The sequence below is a fragment of the Desmodus rotundus genome, chromosome 6 (genome assembly GCF_022682495.2).
Source record: "Desmodus rotundus isolate HL8 chromosome 6, HLdesRot8A.1, whole genome shotgun sequence".
Lineage (NCBI taxonomy): Eukaryota > Metazoa > Chordata > Mammalia > Chiroptera > Phyllostomidae > Desmodus > Desmodus rotundus.
In genome coordinates, this window is record NC_071392.1 from 71,739,595 (window position 1) to 71,761,843 (window position 22,249).

At 40.5% G+C, this 22,249-nt stretch overlaps 1 protein-coding gene across 1 annotated transcript; it reads right to left on the reverse strand.

Moving 5' to 3' along the window:
* Window positions 1-2,574: 2,574 nt before the first annotated feature.
* GPR37 (G protein-coupled receptor 37) lies at window positions 2,575-20,676 on the reverse strand. The gene is made up of 2 exons (XM_024555111.3): window positions 18,445-20,676; window positions 2,575-4,486 (listed from the first exon to the last, which is right to left on the reverse strand). Exons 1-2 carry the CDS (start codon window positions 19,477-19,479, stop codon window positions 3,668-3,670), a joined length of 1,854 nt encoding a protein of 617 aa, XP_024410879.2. The 5' UTR covers window positions 19,480-20,676; the 3' UTR covers window positions 2,575-3,667.
* Between the last annotated feature and the right edge of the window lie 1,573 nt (window positions 20,677-22,249).

Below are 22,249 nucleotides of genomic sequence, written 5' to 3' on the forward strand. Positions count from 1 at the left end.
GCCACCTCTCATCTTTTCCTAGCACTTCCGCAAGGAAATTGCTCTGACTTTACCACTAGGTCAGTTTCCTCTATCACATACTCTGAAGAGCACTTTTCCTTCCTCAGCACCACTCACATTTTTGCTAAATAGTTGATGGAGGAAATAATGTTTAACAGCTGTAAACTGAACTCCAAAGGGACTGAATTGTATCTCATTCATAAACTGTCATGTCCTTGGGATTTAACACAGAATCTGACATATAGGGTTTAACTGCATGAATGAAGTGAATGAGGGAAAGAAGAAAATGAGCGAAAATACTAAAGTGGCTTTAGGTTACCTGGGCTTAATAACTTTGAGATAGAGAAGTTTGAAGATTTAATTGCAACACACAGGTGTTAGAATTTGTCTAGAACATATACCACCTATATGGCCATAGATATGTACAGCATATGGTTAATGCTGGACTGCTAATTTGGTGGTCTGAACACTGTTACAAGAAATCCATGCTCTCTTACTTTTTCTTTTGTCATAGCTTCTTAACTCACAGTCCTGGTTTTTCATCTGTACTTTGCTAAATGATGTTTTCTGCGTGTTCTTTCTGCTTAAATGTTTGTTTATCCTTTCATTGGACAAATATTTATTGAACATCTACTATGTATTATCTGAATCAAGATAGTGTTTTATAGATTGCTGTGAGTGCAGTGGTCAAATAGAAAGAATTATCATTTATAATCCCTGAAAGGAGATCCTCTATTCTTAGAATTCTTATTCTAAATATTCAACCAGGCTCAAATTATGTGACTTTGTGTAAGTCAGTTAACTTGTCAGAGAATCAGCTCGGTATGTATAAGAAAGACTTGGGTAATGTTGGAGGACTCGAGATTGCTTTGACTTCTAAAGTAATGTAACTCCAATCTATTATACAGGCCCGTGTTGAGTGTTTCAAATTCAAAGACCAACAATATAAGTAGCAAAGCAAAAGTGGAGTTCAGTAAATACTCTTAAATTGCATTCACTAAAAGACCAGGACAAAGAAAATATATATGTTTTTCTACTCACCAGAAAGAGGGAAGGAACATTCATAAAACATGACCATGAAATTATAGAAACTTTTAACATGTCTTTCCTTCTTTCTTTATGAGAAAGGTTAGCCATAATCAGATATACTGGAATACATGCCTAGAAAAAGAACATAGGAAGCCAAACCAACAGGAAGTAACTGAAAAACACTTTAAAATGCAAGATGAATTTGAAATATCAGGAAGAAACCTTAACATGTTAACTCGGAGAATGCTTGAAGACTGAAAAGAAGTCCATCTATTTTTAAAATGGGGAGAAAAGGTTAGAGGAAAAAATATTCTTGAATAGAAGTGTCTTAAATGTTTCTCAGAAGAATCAAGCTCCCTGACAAACATTTTTCAGTTCAGTGTGAATGTAGAGGAGAGGAAGTTGCTACACCTGATACTAATGAACACATAGTGTGAGGGTATGGGGCAGAGGAAAGGCAGGGCCTCTCACATGAATGCAAATTTATACGCCAAAGACACAAAGGCATACCTTTTTATAATATGGTCTCAGTGCACATTTTCATCATAGCGCACACAGCACAGAAACCAAACTGGACTGTTCATTTATTCTTCAACCACACCTTGTGATTCCTTCCTCTATCCCTTTAATTATCTCTCTCCTCCTGAAGTGTGCGCTTATATCATACTACCTTTCATCAACTCCTTCTGAAGGCCTATCCATCCAGTTACCTCCTAAAGCCCTTCATGATGTCCCACACCCTGACGTGCTCGGAACTCTCCTAGAACTTCACACCTTCCTGACAAGCCGCACCTTCCATCATAGTTGTTGCAGTATTTGTCTCATTCCTCCCACCCTGCCTGGTTGTGTAAAGTCGGACCCTAAACTCTATACTTTATCCTTTTATCTACTATATACTTTTATCTACTGCAGTAATAGCATAGAACCTTTTCTATACCATGTGTTCCATTAATGTTGTTTATTTATAAAATTGACTAAATATTATGAGAGACACTGGCAATCACAACTGTCGATCTTCTAAGCAGCCAACACTTAGTTCAGGTGTCCTGCAGAAGTTTTCCAGAGACATTACAGCCAACTGTAAGAAGACAATGATGCCTTGTTCTTATTCTCTTTCAAATGCCTTAGAATACAGACAGAAAGGGAAGACATCCCTTTGAATGGTACCGACTGAGAAAATGGAGATATTCTGGGCACTCTCATATCTGGGATTCATGTGGGTTAAGTATCTTTATTTTTCTAGCACTAAAGTGTAATGATTTAAATAACATCATGTTCGAATCTGGAAGGAAGATGGTGCTATCAGTTACTCCAAAGAGTATAGAAACTGACAAGCAGAAAACACAGAGAGTGGTTTCCAGCTGGGACATTGCATTCCCCTCTGTGCTTTTTCTGAAGACAGAGACGCTACAACCACACTGGGTCACCAGGTCAATGTCCCTGCCATCTGATTTAGACGGGTGTCCCACTGGCAGGCATCCCACACAACTGCTCCAACTTCAGCTCCTGAAGGAGCTCAAATTACTGCAACGGAGAGGGTTTGTTTTTTGCTGGAAGTTTATGGAATATAGATTTAAAGGTAGCATTTGAATATTCAAGTGTTCTCATCAAGATATATAGTTTATTATTCCACTACTGTACTTTCATTCTACTTAAGGAATTTAAATCACCCAGATTTAATCAAGTTCATCTTTCAAAAGGAGAAAAATTAGAATTCCCAGTGCTCCACACAAGACTCACAGTGCACCACAGGTCGGGGTGCAGAGGCAGTCAGCTGACAAGTGCGTTGTTTCCCAGCCCTCGATTCTGCTCGTTGTCCCTCAGAGGAAAACCTATAGCTCTACACGCTAGTTCAGAGGTAAATTAAAAAAAATAAGATAGTCCCTTCCTACTCTGCTGTCTATTTATTCATATTTTATAAATATTTGGAAGTAATTTTACATCTATATCTGAATATTAAAAATACAACTTGTTTTAACATATAATATAGTTTTATGAGTCATGCATACAAATAGTACTATGAAGAAAACTTTATGGCACAGTGATTACCTGCCTTAAAGGAAAATAAAATTATAAAATAATAAGGCCAATTTTAAATTGTGCATAGAACCAGTAATTGTGTATTTAAGGCAATTAAATGATTTATTGAAAATTGGTTAAAAGTAGATTGACAATGACATTAAAGAATAAAGTGTAATTTATTGGTGCTACTTTGTGAATATTTTTATCTACAAATCATCTCATGATACTATATACAATATACCTTCAATCACAACTCAAACATAAAATAACCTACAAAATCACATGGCTATATTCAATATACAGTGATTATATTTTGAAAAGAAAGAAAATTAGCAATTAAGGTGCAGTGACTTTTCTCAGATAAAATATTAGCACCATACTAGATAAAATGATCTAAAACTATGGGCTTCCTCATACTTCTTAAATAACTAAATATAAACATTTTTCAAAGCACAAATATTAATTTGCAAAATCAGTCCTACAGTAGTTAATATTTCTCTTTCTCTCTCTCTTTTTCTTCTTTTTGCATTTATTTGCCAGTAAGGAAAAATACGAAGTAAAAACTTTCACAGGGTATGAAAATCAAACAAAAAAATTTAACCAAACCAAATGTCCTTCAGCAATGAGTTCCAACAGAAGCAAAAGTGGACATTTCACGGCGTATGGTACTAAACGGTGAGAGTTCCAGCTCTGTGGTGTACTCATTGTCATTGTCATCGCTGGTCACTGTTGATGACTTCTGAATGCACTCGTCGCAGCAACAGCAGCAGCACTCCATGAAGGCCCGACTGAAGGGCTTGCACAGGCAGAACAGGAGGACCGGCGTGACGCAGGACTTGAAGAACAACAGGAACTGGCTGATGATATTGAGAAGGTCCACTGTCTGCTGGGAAACCCCTGTAGCCATGTAGGCGGTAACAATGTTGCAGATATTCTCAGGAATAATGCAAAAGCCATATAAAATGGTCAAAGCCACCACTGTGCAGTTCATCTGGCTTTCTAGCTGAATCTGCCGCTTATTCCCTCGGCTACAAGCTTTCTCTGCCTTGCGGATTTTCCTTGCGGTCACTAAGGAGCAGGTGATGGTGAAAAGTGTGGGCAAACAGAAGTAACAGCCAAAATACCACCAGAGCCTCGCACTGTCGTAGGTAAGGGCTAAAACATAGATGGTGTCCGGCAAATCAGGAGAGATCTTTATAATGCAGCGCTCCGCGGGAGCTCGGCCGCTGAAGCCCAAATCCTCCTTGCTCAGCTGGCGAAGAACGACTTCTGGAAGAGCCAACAGTAGGGCACCGACCCATATGACAGCAAGTTTGGCAGTTGTGGAAGAGCAGTTTTCGATCATCTCGTAGTACATCTGTACATTGGTGGCAGCGCGGAAGCGGTCTATACACAGAGCACATAAGGTGAAGGTCGTGACGCCAAGAGAAGCGACCTGTGGGAGGAACACAGAATATGGGTGATCTCACCTGTGGGTGGTAGCTGTAAAAAACCCCAAACACTAAAGCAATAAATACAGATTGGGGAGGGAGAGAGAGAGGTAATTTCCTGGAATAATAAGGCATGGTAATTTTAGAGCTGAAAGGATCCATAAAGATCATTTAGCCCAATACCATTTTATTGTAGAGAAAAACACAGAGACCCCAAGAATTTCAGTCGCCATGAAAACGCCTGCCAGTGGATGATCTAGATAAGGAGTAAGGACAATTGAGTGTATCCGTTTTCATTAGTGAAAAGGATGGCCATGTTTTCCATTGTGAGGGTCAATAGCATGCCTTACACTGAGCAAAAAACATTCAAGAGCTTATTGTTTCCAACAAACTAGATGAGTAGAGATCTCTTCCAATTTCTCCTAAATGCAAATAAAAGTGTTTTAATATTATCTTTGCACACAACTATGAAAAACAGGAAAGGAAAATTCTCCAGAGGTCAAAATCAAGGAGAGCACAAATTCCAAACAGGTCAGTGACAACCGCCCCCACCCCCAGTCCAGTCCCACCCTCACCCCACACAGCATGGTTGCTTTGGGGGCATCTGCCAATCCTGATGAGGTGTCCAAGTCAGTTTTAGTTGGAAGGAGGGGACACGGGTACACAGAGGTAGGAAACAAGCCTGCAGTCACCGTGAGTGGGGTTTAGGTCAAAGATCCCTTATTAATTTGGAAAGCCCCATATAGTGACATCTTTATGGGCATAAGGAGAAAAAAATCAATCAAGCAAGACAGTGGAGAAACTTGTCTGGATGTTAGCCTTTGAGTCTGGGTGAACTGGGGAATTGAGAGAGAAGGGCAAATTCTAACCAGGAGCCTGAATGTACACTGAACTAGAGCCAGTAATCACACCATCTGTGTGGTACAGAGAAACCCAAAATGTTACTTAAAATTGTCCTAGGCACCAGACAAGTGAACACAAAACCTCTCTGGAAGAAGGCTTCAAATAAATTGCATAGATAAAATTCCAGGAATAGGGATTCAAAATTAAAAATCACTATATGCAAGGAACAATCCACCACTATGAGCTCATTTGCCAGAAGAAACGAGTCACAGAATCAGATATAAGTACAGTTACCATGAAATAAATATGATCATCAAATTTAAAGAAATATGAGATAATGAGGGAATATCAAAGAAAATAGAAGATATAAAAATCCATGAAAATATGCCCCAAAAAGGAACCAAATAGAATGTCTAAATACTCCCTCCGGGGCAAGACTTCAGATCAGAAAACTGACGCTGGCCACAGAGAGCACTGGATGCAAAGAGGAATTGCTCTCACATGCATATGGTCCAGACATCTCAATAAATCAAATTGGAAGTTACAAACCCAAAACACGAATATATATTTTTTCACACAGAGGTTTTCCCAGGAATATTAATGCATGCTCCTAATGTAAACATACTATGATTCAATAATCTATGTATAAAATATTTATTGTGCATCATGCATACACTCTAATAGGGTACGTAGGCATGCATTCAACGCAGGCACAGATTTATCGATAATGACTCTCTGCACAGGACTGTGCTAGATACTGGAGGTAGAGAAAAGAATAAGAGGCAGTTTTCTCACTCAGAAGTGGGAAGATGGTTCTCAGTGACCATCTGGGAACATCAAATTTACTCAACTAATTTGGGGGAAATGGAAGTGATTTAGTGTTTAATAAATGTGGTCATTATGTATATATTTAAGCAAGGACAATGAATAGATGCTAAGAGATTCAAAAGGATTCAGAAAAAAACAGGAGACTAAAAGAAAACTCCCTGCGTGGACGGGATGCTTTGGGCTGCATCCCAGGCACCTGAATATGTGCACTCACTTCTCCCTTTGCTAGTGGAAATGTTTAAGCACAGCTATAGGTTATGCCTTGGCAAGGTGACAAGGAAAAAATGTTGGCAAAAGGAAAACCATTTGTTATAACAATTTCAGCACTCAAAACATGAGTTGTTTATGTACTCCATTCAGCTGTCACTCTCCCCAGAACAATGGCAGCTTGCCTTGTGGATCTGTTTTTTTGAGAGAAAATAAGTTTATTTTTTTAAACAAATCATCCAACTTAAATCCACCAGATAACTACTTCAACCCAATCTCAGCTACAAGTTCTAATGGTAGTAACTGTTATAAGAAAGTTCCGTTTAAATCCTTATCTTTTTTAAATTTTGTCACTCCAGTTAAGTTTAGAAAAATGTCGTCTGTCTTCCTGTGTGATCGTCTGTTGTGCTGCATTTTGATGAAAAGCTTGCAGCTTCTTATAAATGGTTATCCCTATTTTCTTTGTATCAAAAGCATTTTTAACCTGTAAAGTTCTAAATTTCTCCCAGAATTCTTCACTGTTACGCATCTTGTGGAGTTTTTTGCAGATTTCTGATAGCTGCCCAATGTTATCCAAATTAAGAAAAGAGAAGATCTACAGGATTATGTTGTCAAGTATGCATAGTAATGAATGAAATTTTCCCTGACTCAGACTCAAAGAATAATTCAGGAGTTCTTTCCCAAACACTTTCTGTATCTGCCCATGCAGCTGCTTGTTCAGCAGGAAATCTTCATGGGGTTCCCTCATCTTTCTTGGAAGAGTCGTTTCTTGTTCCAGAGGGAGAAACCATCCATGACTTCCAGATAACAGGTTTTGGTGATGACCAGGTGGCGGAAGTCCTTGCTCGAAGAGGGAGCCTGGCTTCCAATCTCATACAGAACTCTGGGCAGGAGAGAAGTCCTAGGCTCTCCCTCAGCGCCAGTACCCAGCATGCCTTATGGATTCTGACAGTTCCAACATCAAATAGTCTCTCCTCTTCTTAGGCACTACAGGTTAGTCAGTGTCTACTACTTCTAATATGGAAAATAAGGACATTGTATCCATGCCCTGACTATTCTACTATTACTGGAGACAGTCTGAAAATGAGATATACTGAGGGGTTTAACTGTATGAAAAAATAGGACTAACAAAGCTCTAGGTCAGTGCAGAACAAGAGGTCATGATTGAGTTGATAACCACAATTTTTACTTCACTATTTTCGGGAAGTTTTATATAAACACTAATATAAGAAATATCAATTTAATATGACTTCTACTAAGTCTTCTATTAAGAAAAGAGTCATCTTTACATTCACATTTTGAAAATTAACCTTCAAATTTATAAGTTCCTCACCTTGATGGAAATTTATTTTGCACCTATGCTGAAAACTCAGAATAATTCTTAAAATTGAGGTCCACATTGTGCAATTGTCCCAAGATCAGATTATATTTTTTGAATGTCAGTAATTGCCATACTTTGAATGGAAATCTGAGAAGGACTTGGCATTTTCTGAAAGTCTACTTCAAATAGTATCATGTGAAAATTGCAGTATTCTATTTTAGAGATTTTTGAAACTTTACCTTTAAATTTTAGTTTTTGAAGTATTTTGATTAATTTTTCTATAAGAATGTAAAACAAAACAAAAAATTCTCAAACAATCAAACATACACACATCCCCTGCAAGGCTGTCTGTGCGGCCCTCACTCAGCCAAGTCAGTGTGCGCTTCCCTGGCACGACATACCCTGAGTCAGCCCACAATACCGAGCTGCAAGGTTTCTGCTGTGCACTCTTTCTAAATTATGAATAATAGTTCTATTAAAAAGATAGCTTGGTGATATAAAAATGCTAGTGGCTCTAAAGAGAGGCAATCTCTTAGAGGCTCAAAACATCTATTTTCTTGGTAGTTTTCTATCATTATTTGCAAGAAACGCACCAGGGGTAGCATCTTCTCCCCAAGTAATCTCCCCGATTTAAAATTTTAAATCTACAGATTTAAAATCTGGACCAATTATCACAAGAGCTAGCTAGCATTTGCATACCTAACCACAAGTCGGTTGCAAAACATCTCTTGAGAAGTAATAGGAAATGAATGTGGGTGGGGTGGACGTGTATTAAGATGGGCGTGTTCGATTGCCACTCCTTGGATGTGATAAACTGTGCTGCACATTCACTCTTAATTAGAGGACATTAACTGCTTCGAAAAGCAAAACAGGGGTTCCTAGGTTCTCTATATTTCATCTCACATGATAACAAAAGCTGGGACAAATTTTAAGCCATCAAGACTTACATGTGATCCAACTTTTTTGCCCAGCAACTCTTCTGTACTGTATTTTTTTTTTTTTTTGAAGATCCTCAGTTCTTCGGCCATATTCCTAAAAGCTTTAGTCCTGAGTCAGAACCTCAGACATGTCTGATCCGTAATCCTCTTGATGATTCATGGATTGAGAGAACCTTCCCAATTTTCATAGACTAATTGCAGGAACTCCTGCATACAGCTTCCTGTTTTCAAATTGTACTTCTCTCTGATACTATTCCCTGCTATCCACATCCAGCTAAAAGAGGGTGAACTGTCCAGGAAGGGAGCTACAGAGAGAGTTTTAAAGAAGCCTCTAAAAAAAAATTTAAAAATAAAACACTGCCCCAAATGCAAAGAGAGCTTACAACACAGTTGCCACAGCAACCGCAGCCCCATGCCAGTCTTAGATGTCTACTCACTGCTGCTGTTGCTGCCTGCACTGCTCTTACTTCAGACAGTTTGCCACAAACTCACTTACGCATTCCATTGCCCGATGTGAGAGAGCCCGAAAGGTGCAAATTCCCTGCGTACTGCTTTCCCAAAGCATTTACAGAAAGCTTTAAACATCTATAAAGAACTAACTGCACACCTCAGAAGTTAATTGATAAAAATCATCTGGATAATGGATGATATGCTAATTTCTGCTTACTCTGATATGAAATACATCCATGTAATTAAAATAGCTAAATGTTGGGGTAACATGAAAAGATTTCTGTCACAGATTTTAAATATACTTGTTTACATGCAGCTCATTAGAAATTCTACCAAGATGAATGGTGCAATTATATGCAATTATAAAACTGTATCATGAATGCTGGATCTTATGCATTTAATGACCATAGCTCATTGCTAAAATTCAATATCACTATAAAATATGCTCTTGGGAGTAAAGCTGTTAAGCATTAGCTTAGATGTTAGTTCTTTGAAGCAACATCCTGAGAGGTGAAATGAGTAAGATGCAATCTCTTATTAATTAAACTGCAGTGGGAGGAACAATTAACATCCACAAAATCAGAACTGTAAACACTTTTAACAGACGAGGCTATTAATTTTGGGACTCAACACCAGAGGAGAGCTGAAAGTAGAAATATTTAACTATTGGGGAAATTAAGATATCGAGCATTTTGAGGGGACTGGCATCAAACTACAAAATCAAAAGAATCAAAAGAAATGACTCTTAAATCGTTTCGCAAACAGCAGTGCTCTGCTTTTCTTTGTTTCCCAGAGTCACAAGAGTAAAGCTCCTTCCGCCCTGCCGGGTCAGCACCGGAGCTGGGAGGCTTCCGGTGGCTGCAGCCACCTGCAGCCCGGCATCAAAACAGGACTGGCAGGGGCGGAAGTCTAGACCTGAGCCCTCGGGTGGGAAAGCAGCAACTCCAGGGCCAAGTGTCCTCCCCGCTGGTGAAGTGTCTAATGCAAGACAGACTTCACGTCACGCAAAAACCGGGGCCACCATATTCACTTTGCAGGACATTAAATCCCTGTTCATTCCAAATAACATGAAAAAAGAGCATACGGATACTTTATGAAAAGCAGTCACCTGTGAAGATCCTGTGTTAGCTATTGCTCCATTTCTCAGACAGAAGCTTACTACAGACAAATAAGAAAGCGTCATGAAATGAGAGGAAGCTAGGAAACAGACAACACAGATCACCTAAGGTCCAACTCTTAACCAGGTAAAGAGTACCTTTTACTAAACCTCCTCATAGAAATCAATGATAACCTTGATGGGAGGGAAGAAAAGACCACTGTATGTCCAAGCAAAATTTCTTTCATATGAAATTAAATCTACATGTTAACTACAGCAAAGCGACTGGAATACACTGATTTTTATAAAATAGGAAAATTTCTAACCAAAGTCATGATAACTGTACTCTAGCCTAACGTGTTTTATCTCAAAAAGATGTTGAAGTGCATTTATTTCTGTCCTGCCCTTTGTTTACAAGTAACCCTCCAAACAAGGGCATTATTGTTAAGAAAACCCATTCATTTGGGCCATGAATGATTATCTATTATGAGTCTGTGGTTACAGGCCTAACAATTAAGAAAATAGCAGGAGGAGCACAGGGTAGAGTTTTCCTTTGAAAACTCTAAATGGCTCGAGTTTGTCTGCCTTTGGCTTCCTCCTGCATTTTCCATAATCCTATTCCTTACAGCACTTTGGGGCAACTTCCTCAGGAAGAGACACTTCTTTGAACACTCGAGGATACCATATTTATCAGAGCCACTGTTTATCACACAGATATGAACAAGATGGCCTTTATCAAAGACTTCATTTCAGAATGCGTGCAAATCATGATGCTACAGCCATGACACGCTTCCATTAGTGTTTCCAAACCAGCACAGAGTGAGTGGGAGAGGTGTGTCTCACCCCCCAAGCATGCACACATCTCCGAACTGACAGAGCTCTTCCCGGCCACTCTTCCACAGCCAGAGAAGCTTCTTACCTTTAGCAGGATCACTGGGATTTAATCTCTTACACCCACATGTCATAAACGTCCATTTATTTCAATTGTACTCAACCTATTTCATCTATAGGTGATTCCCAATGCCGTGGGGAAAAATATTTTGAAGGCATTAACTCTCATCACTGCCTCATTCTCCACCCGCCTCTCCCTTGCATAAGCTTGATAACACGCTCTTAATTATTATAAAAACAAAACTGAGACTATTTAAAAGCCAATATATCATCCCCAAATTTGTCTTGATTCCATAAATCTTTCTTTACCTTTATAGCCCTTTATAATCTCACCTTGACATAAGGTTTCCTACCAACTGTGACTTCTGACTTTTGAAACACACTGTATTTCTCCTGTAGTAGGAAAACAGTCATTAACATCATTCGTCCTAAGATGGAAAACCATCTATTGGAATCAACAGGTCTTAAGAAAGTTATATATTCCATAATCATTGTCAATAATTAGAAATTCATTTCAAAACACAGTTATTTTCCCCAAGCTACAGTCCCGTTTTCAAGGCTTAGTATCTTTATGATGTTTTTAATCAAACTTCAAGTTACTTAGACTTTCTGTTTTTTTAATTAGGGATTCTAATGAGTTTCCAAAGAAATAGTAACAAATGGTTACCTCTTTTCCCTGTGCCTAACAACACTGATTTGCATGACGGCCAACCTGAATGAAAACAAAGTTGGGGTTGGCCTCCTCCATGTGTCTTGGGTAATTATGATTTGAATGATACTGAGAAACCACATTTTAAGACAAAATTTCTGTATAAGTTTCCTTGGTAGTCTGTTAAGGAAGTAGTACTCTTTCTCATTCAATCCTCTTGCAAAAGGCAAATATCTCTAAATCTCACATCTTGCTGTGAATTAGTTAACAGATGTTTTTCCTGTACAGGAGAGGTTTGACCCAAGGAGAAGACAGTAAAGGTAGGAGGAAAGTCAGAAGGTAGAGAATGATGAGGAGGGAGTAAAAATTGTGGCCTTAAGTACAGTCAGTCATAGACGGAATAAAGATGACTCATTCCAGGCAGGTATCGAATCAATGACCTTGGCCTTGATAATGCTATGTCCACTTGAATGTCCTGACAAATGATACTGGAAACTATCACAAATTCACAAACAAAATATCCCGTCTCAGAAATAAGCCTGGCACTGTGATTATATCCTGTGTTTATGGAAAGTATCTATACCCACTTCACAAATGGAAAGACCCCATACTTGAGGTTGCCACAATCCTTTTCTCCATTCCACCTTGAAATTTTGGATGAGATCATCTCTTCTGGCACTAAGAACTAGGATATTTAAGAGTTAGTCTTGGCAACACTGTTGAGTTAATTATGGCGTGTTGGCAGGTCAATTCTTGGGAAGTAAAACGACAGGAGGGACCCTGGGGATGGGAGCAGAAGTGCAGCGCCAGAGACAAACCTCACCACATAGAAGCCCATCCAGTCGTCTCCCCACAGTCCACATCCCAGACACAGATCCCTGTGCATCCAGTGTCACACTGTTGAATCTGGCTGCAGCACACAGGAAGGGCTATTAAAGGGGAAACATTCTATCAGGGTCCAAGCTGTGTAAGAGCAAAGGACCAAGGAGACCCACACCTACTCAGCCTTAGGTAGTAGACATACATGCTCACATCTATTTTGTTTCTGCAGATATATTTGGTTCCTTTTCCCTGCTGAAGGATGCTTTGTTGACACAACCAGATACCTTGGCAGTTCTCAGGAACTCAGGAAAAGTCCTCACTCTTTGTGCTTAAGAGAGTATTACAATTCTTGAAAAAGAATTCCTTATGCTTCCCTTCACCCCACTCAATAATAGGATCTAAAGTACCTCTCTTGTTAGCCTTTCTTCCTAGGTTCTCTAAGGTCAAATTGAATAACAGGTAAGTCATTCAGATTTTCAGAAGGAAGGGACTCAATTTAATGTACTGTTATTACAGTGCTATATCAGCCAGTCATTTAAGTAAAATGTTAAAATTTGATTTAATTAATATCCTTATGATTATTAATGGCTAATCATTATAAAGCAGAGATGGTTATCTCAGGCATCCTATTCTAAATAATAATTAAATATTTAAGAATATTTGGAATAAACAATACAAATTTTTAAAAAATTAAAAGAAAAGAATATTTGGAATAATTCTGTTTTCTGAATGAAATGCCTAGGACTGTCCTATCTATCCAATTATTTTGCCAATTACTCTTCTGAGTCTCCTATCTCAGGAAAGACTGAGAAAACAAGAATGGAGGAATTAACATTTTCATAGATGTAACTTTTCACCACAAACCTAGGCTGTATGGCATTTATGAAAACTAACCGTAAAAATATCATTCAGAAAGAATGAGGGAGCACAGTTTTTTACTTTAATTGTTCTATCTTTGGTCATTACCAAGTACAATTGTGCACTGACCCATTCCAGGGCCATTTCTCAACTTTCATAGAGTTTAAATCTTTTTTAAACCTTGGTTAAATCTTTACTATGGTATTCATCACATGGTAAAACATTGTCTTACTTTCTTATAAACTTGAGCAGCAGTAACTCATCTATGTGTCCATCCTGGACATTTTTTCAGCTCTTCCCCTCCCTCGTCCACTCCTGTCTACTCCTAACATAGTGTCTATCATAGAAAAAAAAAGCCCAATATATGTTTGATGAATGGATGTATAGTGAATAAGTGAATGAATGATGACATATATGGAAAAGGATTATAGGAAATGAATTATTCACACTGTTCCTTAATCAGTTGTTGGGGGCTGCTGTTTTATATATAATCCCTAAAAGCTGAATGTCAACTAATATTTCTAGAAGATAAGTAAAGAAAAATCATGTTCCTATTTATACCTCATTGCCAAGCTTTAGAAAAAATAGCATTCTTAATATAATCAATAGTTAAGAAAATTATTTGAATTTCACATTTGAATGTCATAAAGCTTTTATTTCTTGTGTGGGACCCAAATACAGTAAATTTCATCTTACACTGTTCATGAATGAAGTTATAAAAAAGAGCATACTCTGTAACTTCTTTCCCTTTCTGCAAGAGTTATCAGCTAAATATTTTCATTTGCATGGGAGTGCAGAAAATGAGTACAAAGGGATTAATGGGAAGTCATAAAATATTTGTTAAGTACCATTCTCACACACTGAGTCTATTTTCCCTAAGAATATTATTAGTAACTTTCAAATTGCTCATGAAACTGTATGTTTCCACTTAAAAGTCCATTAGAATACCTAATGGCTACTCCACCACTCAAGCAAATTTGCCATCTGCTGTGATAGATGTGCTATCACTTGAATGTAGAGATTCTAGGGACACCTGTGTAGCATCGCATACCTGTGCGGCACTATCAACCTCAGCTTCCAAAACCATCCTTTCTTACCCGTCAGTGCTAACTATCATCTAAGGCAATGAAAGGGCCGTTTGTTTCATTCAGTTGAAAACCGGTATTTCTAAAGCCATTGGAAAATCTGGCTCTTTTCAAGACAAGAGATTCCAGAAGTTTCACAAATCCTCCCTAGTCCTGAGGCCCTGGTGAGATTCATTCTCTTTATTCATTTTCCACCTTTATCTATGAATCTTGTATCCCAAGAAAATAAAGTTAAAAAAATACAGTTGGAGCTGGGATTATCTTAGAACTATTTGATGTCTTCTGCCTCTACCACACACCATGAACATGTGAGTTCTTAAACTAAGAAACAGTCTATATAATTCAAAGCTTCCAACTAAGATCCAAACAAATAAATATTTAGTTGCGGATCTGGATCAGATGATACATCGACTCTGGTTGGTTTCCACCAAGTAATGAGCAAAAAGCCATTTCAGTTGCCACATTCAATGCCTGAATTATTTGGCTTTAACCTTTTTTAGATCCTTAAGGGAATGGTGTGATAGGGAACTCCTCTGCCATTCTCCTATTGTAATCCACGGCCAGACCTCCATTCCATCTCTCTCTCTCTCTGCTCCCTGGCTCCCTGGGTCCCTCCCTCCCGTCCTCCCTGTCTCTCCCACCCTATCTCTCTCTCCTTCTATTGCTTTGAGTATAGTTTTTCTCTGATGACTATCTCATAAACCAGTTTAAAATAATGAATCTGTTGGAATGGCTACCATCTGTCCAGATTTCCTTCTCTCTTATTCCCCTTTTTTACCACTCTATGTGCCTTTGGTCCTTATGGGACTTATCATTAGGCCACAAAGGCATCATAGTCCTGGAATAAGTTATCAACTACAACAGTTCCTAGTATATTTCTGTTCAAATCAATATTAAATATGATTAAAAATCTCTCTCTCTGGTGATAAATCTTGGAAGCAGGGTGTTCTCCTCAGGCCTTATGACAACAAATTAAAATAAAGAGTTGAATGCAAATTGCAAAGATCTGTAATTTCTGCTGAAGAAATGTCTCCTATTTTTCCATGCAAACCCACCTCTCCCCAAAATTCCATTACCCCCTTAAGATTATGCTAGTACCCACGTTGTAGAAAATAAAAGAAATGTGGTAGAAAAGGAAAGGAAGGCAAAAGAGAATATGAAAGAGAAAATTTGTAAAAATCAATAAAAATAAATTGTGGTTACTATGGAAAACAGTATGGAGATTTCTGAAAAAAATGCAAAATAGACTACCATATGATCTAGGAATTCCACTCCTTGGAAATTCTCTAAAGAATAAAAAAGCACTAACTTGAAAAAGATATGTGTACCCTCATATTTACTGTGGCATTAATTACAATAGCCAAGATACGGAAACAACCTAAGTATCGACTAACAGATGAATGAATAAAGAAGGTGTGGTACATACACACCATGGAATATTATTCAGCCATGAAAAAAGAATAAAATCAACAACATGGGTGGGTCTTGAGGGCATTTTGCTAAGTGAAATAAGTCAGACAGAAAGACAAATACTGTATAATTTCACTTATATGTGGATTCTAAAAACATCAAAAAAAAAAACCTAAACCAAGTTCGTAAACACAGAGAACTGACTGATGGTTGCCAGAAGCAGGATGAGGGGGTGGGGTGAAAAAGATGGTTGTAGGGGGCCAAAAGGTTCGAACTGCCAGTTACAAAACAAACAAGTCACAAATGCAATGTACAGCATGGTTAAAATAGGTAATAATACTGTACCGCATATTTGAATGCTGCTAAGAAAGATCTTAAAAGTTGTCATCACAAGAAAAAAAGGCTTAACTATGCAAGGTAAGAGATATTAACTAAACTTATTGTGGTGACCATTTCACAAGGTATACAAACATCAAATCATTATGTTATATACCTAAAACTAATATAATATTATATGTCAATTATACCCCAATAAAAATAAAAATTAATTGTGGATAAAATTTTTAAATAACTCAGAAATATTAAAAATAAAAACACTGGAAAAAGCAAAACACATTACAAGACCAAATTAGAAGATGAAATACAAATGAAAGTACAGTATACATTTTTAAAAAATTCTTAGAATTAGAAAATGAAAATTAAAACCCATACATAATAAATACCATCACTCACAACTCACAGGTCTCATTAAATTAACCAAATTTTTTCTTTTTTTTTTTCTGAATTTGGATGGGATTCTTTTAAAGTTTTTTTCAAGAATTTTGGTAAATTGTTTTCTTTCCCCAGCTTCTGTATTTCTGTCTTCATTATTGTTTTTTCCCCTGATGATAAAGGTTCTTCATTATTGTTTTTTCCCCTGATGATAAAGGTACGTGTCCAATACATTTAAGACAAGCCAATACATTCCTCTCGTATTGGGGTTACTCTCCCGTTCCCTTTACGGTTTACTTTTGTCTCTTCTTTACATATGTCAATTTCTTCTGCATTATTCAAACAATTGAAGACATTTTAAATTGAAATTGACCTAGAAAAGACATATGGTAGACACATATTCTCTAATATAAATTCAACTACCTGCTCTACAATTCAAAATTGAACTGCCTACCAAATCAATTAGGTATTTCAAAGCTACTTGGAGCTTGGCAACAAGAGAAATCCTGGATCCTGGTAAAGTAGCAACAGCTGATTTAGCAAGCATGGGATGATTCTGCATCTGATCCCTGCCAGGTTAACAGAGGGTCTTATTTACTGTCTCTTGCCTTGGTCCTTCTAAGTAGGTACTGTTTTCTGTTTATTTATCCCCTAGCTTTAGGCCCTGCAACAATGTTGAACATAGTGTCACTGGCCCTGGTGCCAGACAGGATCAGGGGCTCAGGAATATTTACAGTTTCCCTTCTTCTGCTTCCATAAATGAAACAGGCACTATGAATGGAGGTAATCAAGGGCCAGCTGGCTAAAAACACAACTGGCAACAAAGCACTTGGGCTCCTTCCAAGAGCTGGTGTTTAAAGAGAGGCCATTTAAAGAGCAAATTCCAACTCCCATAATTACAGTGCAGGACACTAGCTTTAGGATAAAACAGTCAAATTTTACTCAGAAAGATTTTTGTTTCTTAAAGTTAGAATCTATTACTTGCCCCTAGTCGAGAATTTTTCTAGTCTTAGTGTTAATGCCTTAAAATAGCCAATCCCTTATACCCTCACAAATGGCAAACATATATACTTTGAGAATACTAAATAAATTCTGTGTCCTGTTGGCCAAGGTGTCATGTTTGCTTGAGCTCATTCATACACAATAAATAAAATTGTTAAGAAACTGAGAAGGAAACAGAAAGAAACAAGAAATTACTTGAGAATTTAGATGGGACACAGGGCAAACGGCCAAAGACACAAACTAATTTAGGAGGTTATTAATACATCATGAAGCCAACTGACAAAGAGAGGCAGGTTCCTTTATTAAATAAAAGATTAATCCTATTTTGATATATTTTTTAAAAATGCAGTAATCTTGTTGGGGAAAAAATCATGTTGGAGCCTAGCAATCTAGTAGAGAAACGACAAGTTTTTTTTCTTGTTGATTCTGATAACAACTATGGACTGGCCATTTATTAACTCTAGAATCTCTGCTAGGTGCCAAGTCAGAAATATATCATACTATATTCAGAGAGATAAATTTTAAATCTAAGTAATTCTACACATGAGATCAAAACTATTGCACAATCTGGGAGCAGATGAGTTTGAAGGTGAGTGAACAAAGTTACTGCTTTCAGATAGATGATGGATAGATGATGATGATGATAGAGAGAGAGAGAGAGAGAGAGAGAGATAGACAGATCGATGCATAAATAATTGGCACGAGACATAAAGGAGGGACCCAGAGGAAAAGTGAAAGGAGTTCACTTAACGGGGTTCAGCGGCCAGGCAGGTGCGTGGAGCAGCAGTTCTGATGCGATAAACCCTGGAAATGGGGAAAGCCAGTAGCTTGAGACCCCCTGGAAGGCATTACCTCGATGTAGGGCACGATCTTGCAGGAGAAGTCCTCCAGCAGCCACTTCTTCGTCAGCTCGTGAAAGATGACGAGTGGAAGGCAAAAGAAGATGATGAGAAAGTCCCAGAAGGCCAGGTTGGCCAGGAGGGAGTTGGAGATGCTCCGCATGTAGTAGTTATGACACACTATGCACATCACCGCCAGGTTGCCAATGATGCCCGTTCCAAAGATCACCACCGACAAACACATGACCGCATAGGCTCCGTACGACTCCTGGGTCAGCGGGTAGAAGGGGTTCTTCAGTCGCAAGCTCCGGTTCGTGCTGTTTCCCCGGCGGGGGTCCCCGCGTTCGTGGCCCCCTTCGCCTGAGGACCCATTGTGGGCCAGCGCCCTTCCAGGGGGTGCAATCATCCGTCTTTCGTGCCCCGAGGGCCCACTGACCGTCTTGGGCAGGGGGTCATGGTGGGAACCTTGGTGTTTCCCGGTTCTCCGTGGCCAGTAATAAACGTCGCTGGCTCCGGGTTCCGTCTTCGCACCCGGCTCCTGGCTGCGCCCGGAAATGCCAGCGCCTCTCGGACCCTTCTCCTTTTCCTCTGAGGTCTGAAGGAAGAGTTGGAGAGCCGTGGGGTTCCCTCTCCCCAAAGTTCCCGGGGACTCCCGATCCCGGGCAACTCTCCACTTCCAGGCGCCAGGCGGCCTGTCTGGAGGTCCCGAGGGCTCCGCCGCAGACGCCTCCGCCCATCTGCCAGCACCTGGGTCCCTACCCCGGGCGGCGGGTTGGTCCCAGGAGGGCGCCACACGTACCGCTGCTTCCTGCTCCCCCTCCCCGGCCTCACGGGTTAGTAGAAGGTCTTCTCCTGCAGAATTACCCGGTCCCCAAGCGTCCCTGCTGCGAAGCTGGCTCAGTGCAGATGAACAGCTTTCCCCCAGACAAGTTTTGTTCCTGGGCGCAGGGGCGGACCCGAGGGCAGCAGAGACAGACACCTTGAGCAGGAGCAGAAGCAGAAGCAGCAGCCGCGAGGTGCGGGTGGAAGGCGCGCCCGCGGCCCGCATGGCTCCGCGAGGGCGCACCCGGCAGCCGCGGCTCCTGTTTAGGACCGACACCTGCTCCCTAAGTTGCTGCTGAGAGTTAGACACATGTCACTTACCCCCGCCCCGGCAGCGGGGGACGGGAGATTACGGGGAGGTTGGGGGATGGGTCCTGGGGTCACAGCCCTCCCGCTCTATCATCCATTAGCGTCCAGTGCATTTCTCAGCCCAACCCAACCTGGGCGCTGCGATCCCCAAGGTCCGGAGAGAGACTCTCCACTCCCGGTGCCGACCTTGAAAAGTTGCAACCAACACCTGACTGTTGATTAAATGTTGCCACTGGGAGAATCCCGGACGAAGCCCCACGCTCCTCCCTGCCTTTGGGTGATCGCCTTCTTGGTAACGGCTGCCCTGCCTATTTACATCCTTCCGATACCGCTTTACCCAGTAGCGAGCCGAGGTGAACTACGGGAAAGAAGTTCCCCTCCTGACGACCAAGCAGCTGCAAGCCCGTTCCCGGTTCGCTGGAAACAGGTTGCAAAACAGCCAGATGCAGCGCAGATGCGCCCTAGAAACTCTTGCCCCGCTAACCCCAGCAACAAGCGAGGCTGCTGCTGCTGAGGAGCAGCGGGGTTCGAAACCCGCAGCTACTGTCAAAGTTGCTTCTCCTGCTCGAAGTTGACAGGGGGCGGCGAGGGCTGCTCGGCTGCGTGTCCCGGGTGCGCAGAGATCAGCGGTGGGGGTGGGGAGGGCGGGCACTGCTCCTCCGTGGACGGTGCGGGCGGCCACAGGAGCTCGTTGTTGCCACGGCGGGCGCAGCCCTGGCGGAGAGTGTGGTGCCTGGAGCCGCCGCGGGCGAGGCGGTGCATGGCCGGGACGGGGGCGGGGGCCTGGCCTCTCCCCGCCGCTGCACCGCTGCACGCCGGCGACAACGAGCGCTCAGCTCTCTGCCTTCTCCCTCTCCTCTTCCTCCTCCGATAGATGCTGGTTTGTGGGGCGATTGGATCCCCTAGTGGTTTACGACTCAATAATCCCACACACGCCTCATTCAAGGCCTTTGTAGCGGCTTTCACTCCTAGGAGCTGGAAGCAGTAGGGGAAAAGGGCGGAGGCGCGGGTCTGCGCTGCTCCGGGCTACGGAGGGGCGGGACACCTGAATTCCCCAGCTGTCGGAACCAGCCAGACCGGTCCGGAGTTGAAAAAAGGAGAGACCGGGTTGATCCCCACCGGTCCGCTGCGGCCAGTGCGCATGCCCAGGCCTCCAGCCCCAGCGGTAGCGAAGTGAGGCGGTCACCTCCTTAGGTATTCCAGGAGAGAAAGGAAGCTCGGAGGTTTCAATCACAGAGAACGAGCAGTTCAGAGAACGGGAGGCAGAGTGAGGATGCTCGGCATCCACCATTACCTCTAACGCCGAGTTAGGAAGCGCCTTGCCAGGGATTACTTAGAACCCTTCGAAACACAATGAAAGTAGCTTTGTCTGATGAGAAATGATAGATAGGGAAAAATTAACTTGAACAAAATTGTCAGCATGGCTGACCATGACTTTCCAGCCTTTATAGTAACCCCCACACTCGTGCCACAGCTGTCAGGGTGTAGTTATTCAGGTAGACAAATACACAAGTTGACTAAGAGAGAGAATGTGATGATGGAAGAAATAAACACATTTAGAGAGACGGGATAAAATACAATGAAAAATTCGTGTTCATAGAATAGTGGCCCTCCAACAGATGTCCATATCCTACCTCCTAATACCCGTGAAAATGGCAAAAGGGCCTTTGCAGATGTTGTTGTTAAAGATTTTGAGATGGGAGAGTATCATGCGTGCTCCCTCCAGGTGGGTCCTCGAAGTCCCGGGGAAAGGCAGGAGGGTTCAACTGAAGCAGAGCCATGAGCCAAGTGATGCTGGCGATCTGCAGACGGGGGAGAGGCCCAGCTTGCTCGTGTTGGACTTCTGACCTCAGCACTGTGAGACAGTAAGTTTGTGGTGTTTTAACCGGCTAAGCTTGTGGTAATTTGTTGCAGCAACAATAGTAAACTAATATACCAATTAATCTGAAAATGTAGACAAGAACAATTTTAAAGAAAAATGCAAACAACCAAAAATAGCTCATGAAGGAATTTTTTAGAAACCTTATAACTATTACATTAAAGAAATCAAATCATTCATTATGATCTTCCCACAAGAAAGCGCTAGGCCATAACAAATTCAAAGAATAAAATACACCTATACAAAATGTTTGATAGTTACCCAATTCATTTTATGAAGTCACAATAACCTTAATATCAAAATCAGATGACAGAAAAAGAAAAAAAATAGGCTTATTCACTTATACATTAAGTTACTCATTTATACACACTAATTAATTACACCACATGCACTAATTCAGTAAACAAACATTCTGTTCAAATGATGTAGGGTAGTTTGGTGAACAAACAAAGGTCTGCTCTCTCTGAATTTATTTTCTCTTGGGGGAAATTGGCAATAAACAGTTAAACAAATAACCATATAATGGCAGATGATGACAAGTGCTATGGAAAAAGAAAGGAGGGTAAGGCAGCACAGTAATTAATGGGGAAAGGCTATCCCTTTGTAAAGATGGGAGTGAACGCTTTTATGATAAGGTGGTTTTTTAGTACTTACACACTTATATACACTAATCCCAAAGAAAATCCCAACAATCAAACCTAACACCACCTGTTTTTTAAAAATATAACATATAATAGGGCTTATCCCAGGAATGCCAAGATACCTTAACATTTAGAACATTTTAATAATAACCTATGAAATGGAGATC

What these genes read in the sequence shown, in the direction of transcription:
- GPR37 (XM_024555111.3), bottom strand. Translation starts at nt 19,479, where the DNA reads ATGCGGGCCGCGGGCGCGCCTTCCACCCGCACCTCGCGGCTGCTGCTT. An exon ending in AGATCGTGCCCTACATCGAG is followed by an intron (nt 4,487 to 18,444) that starts GTAATGCCTTCC and finishes TTCCTCCCACAG; the next exon opens with GTCGCTTCTCTTGGCGTCAC.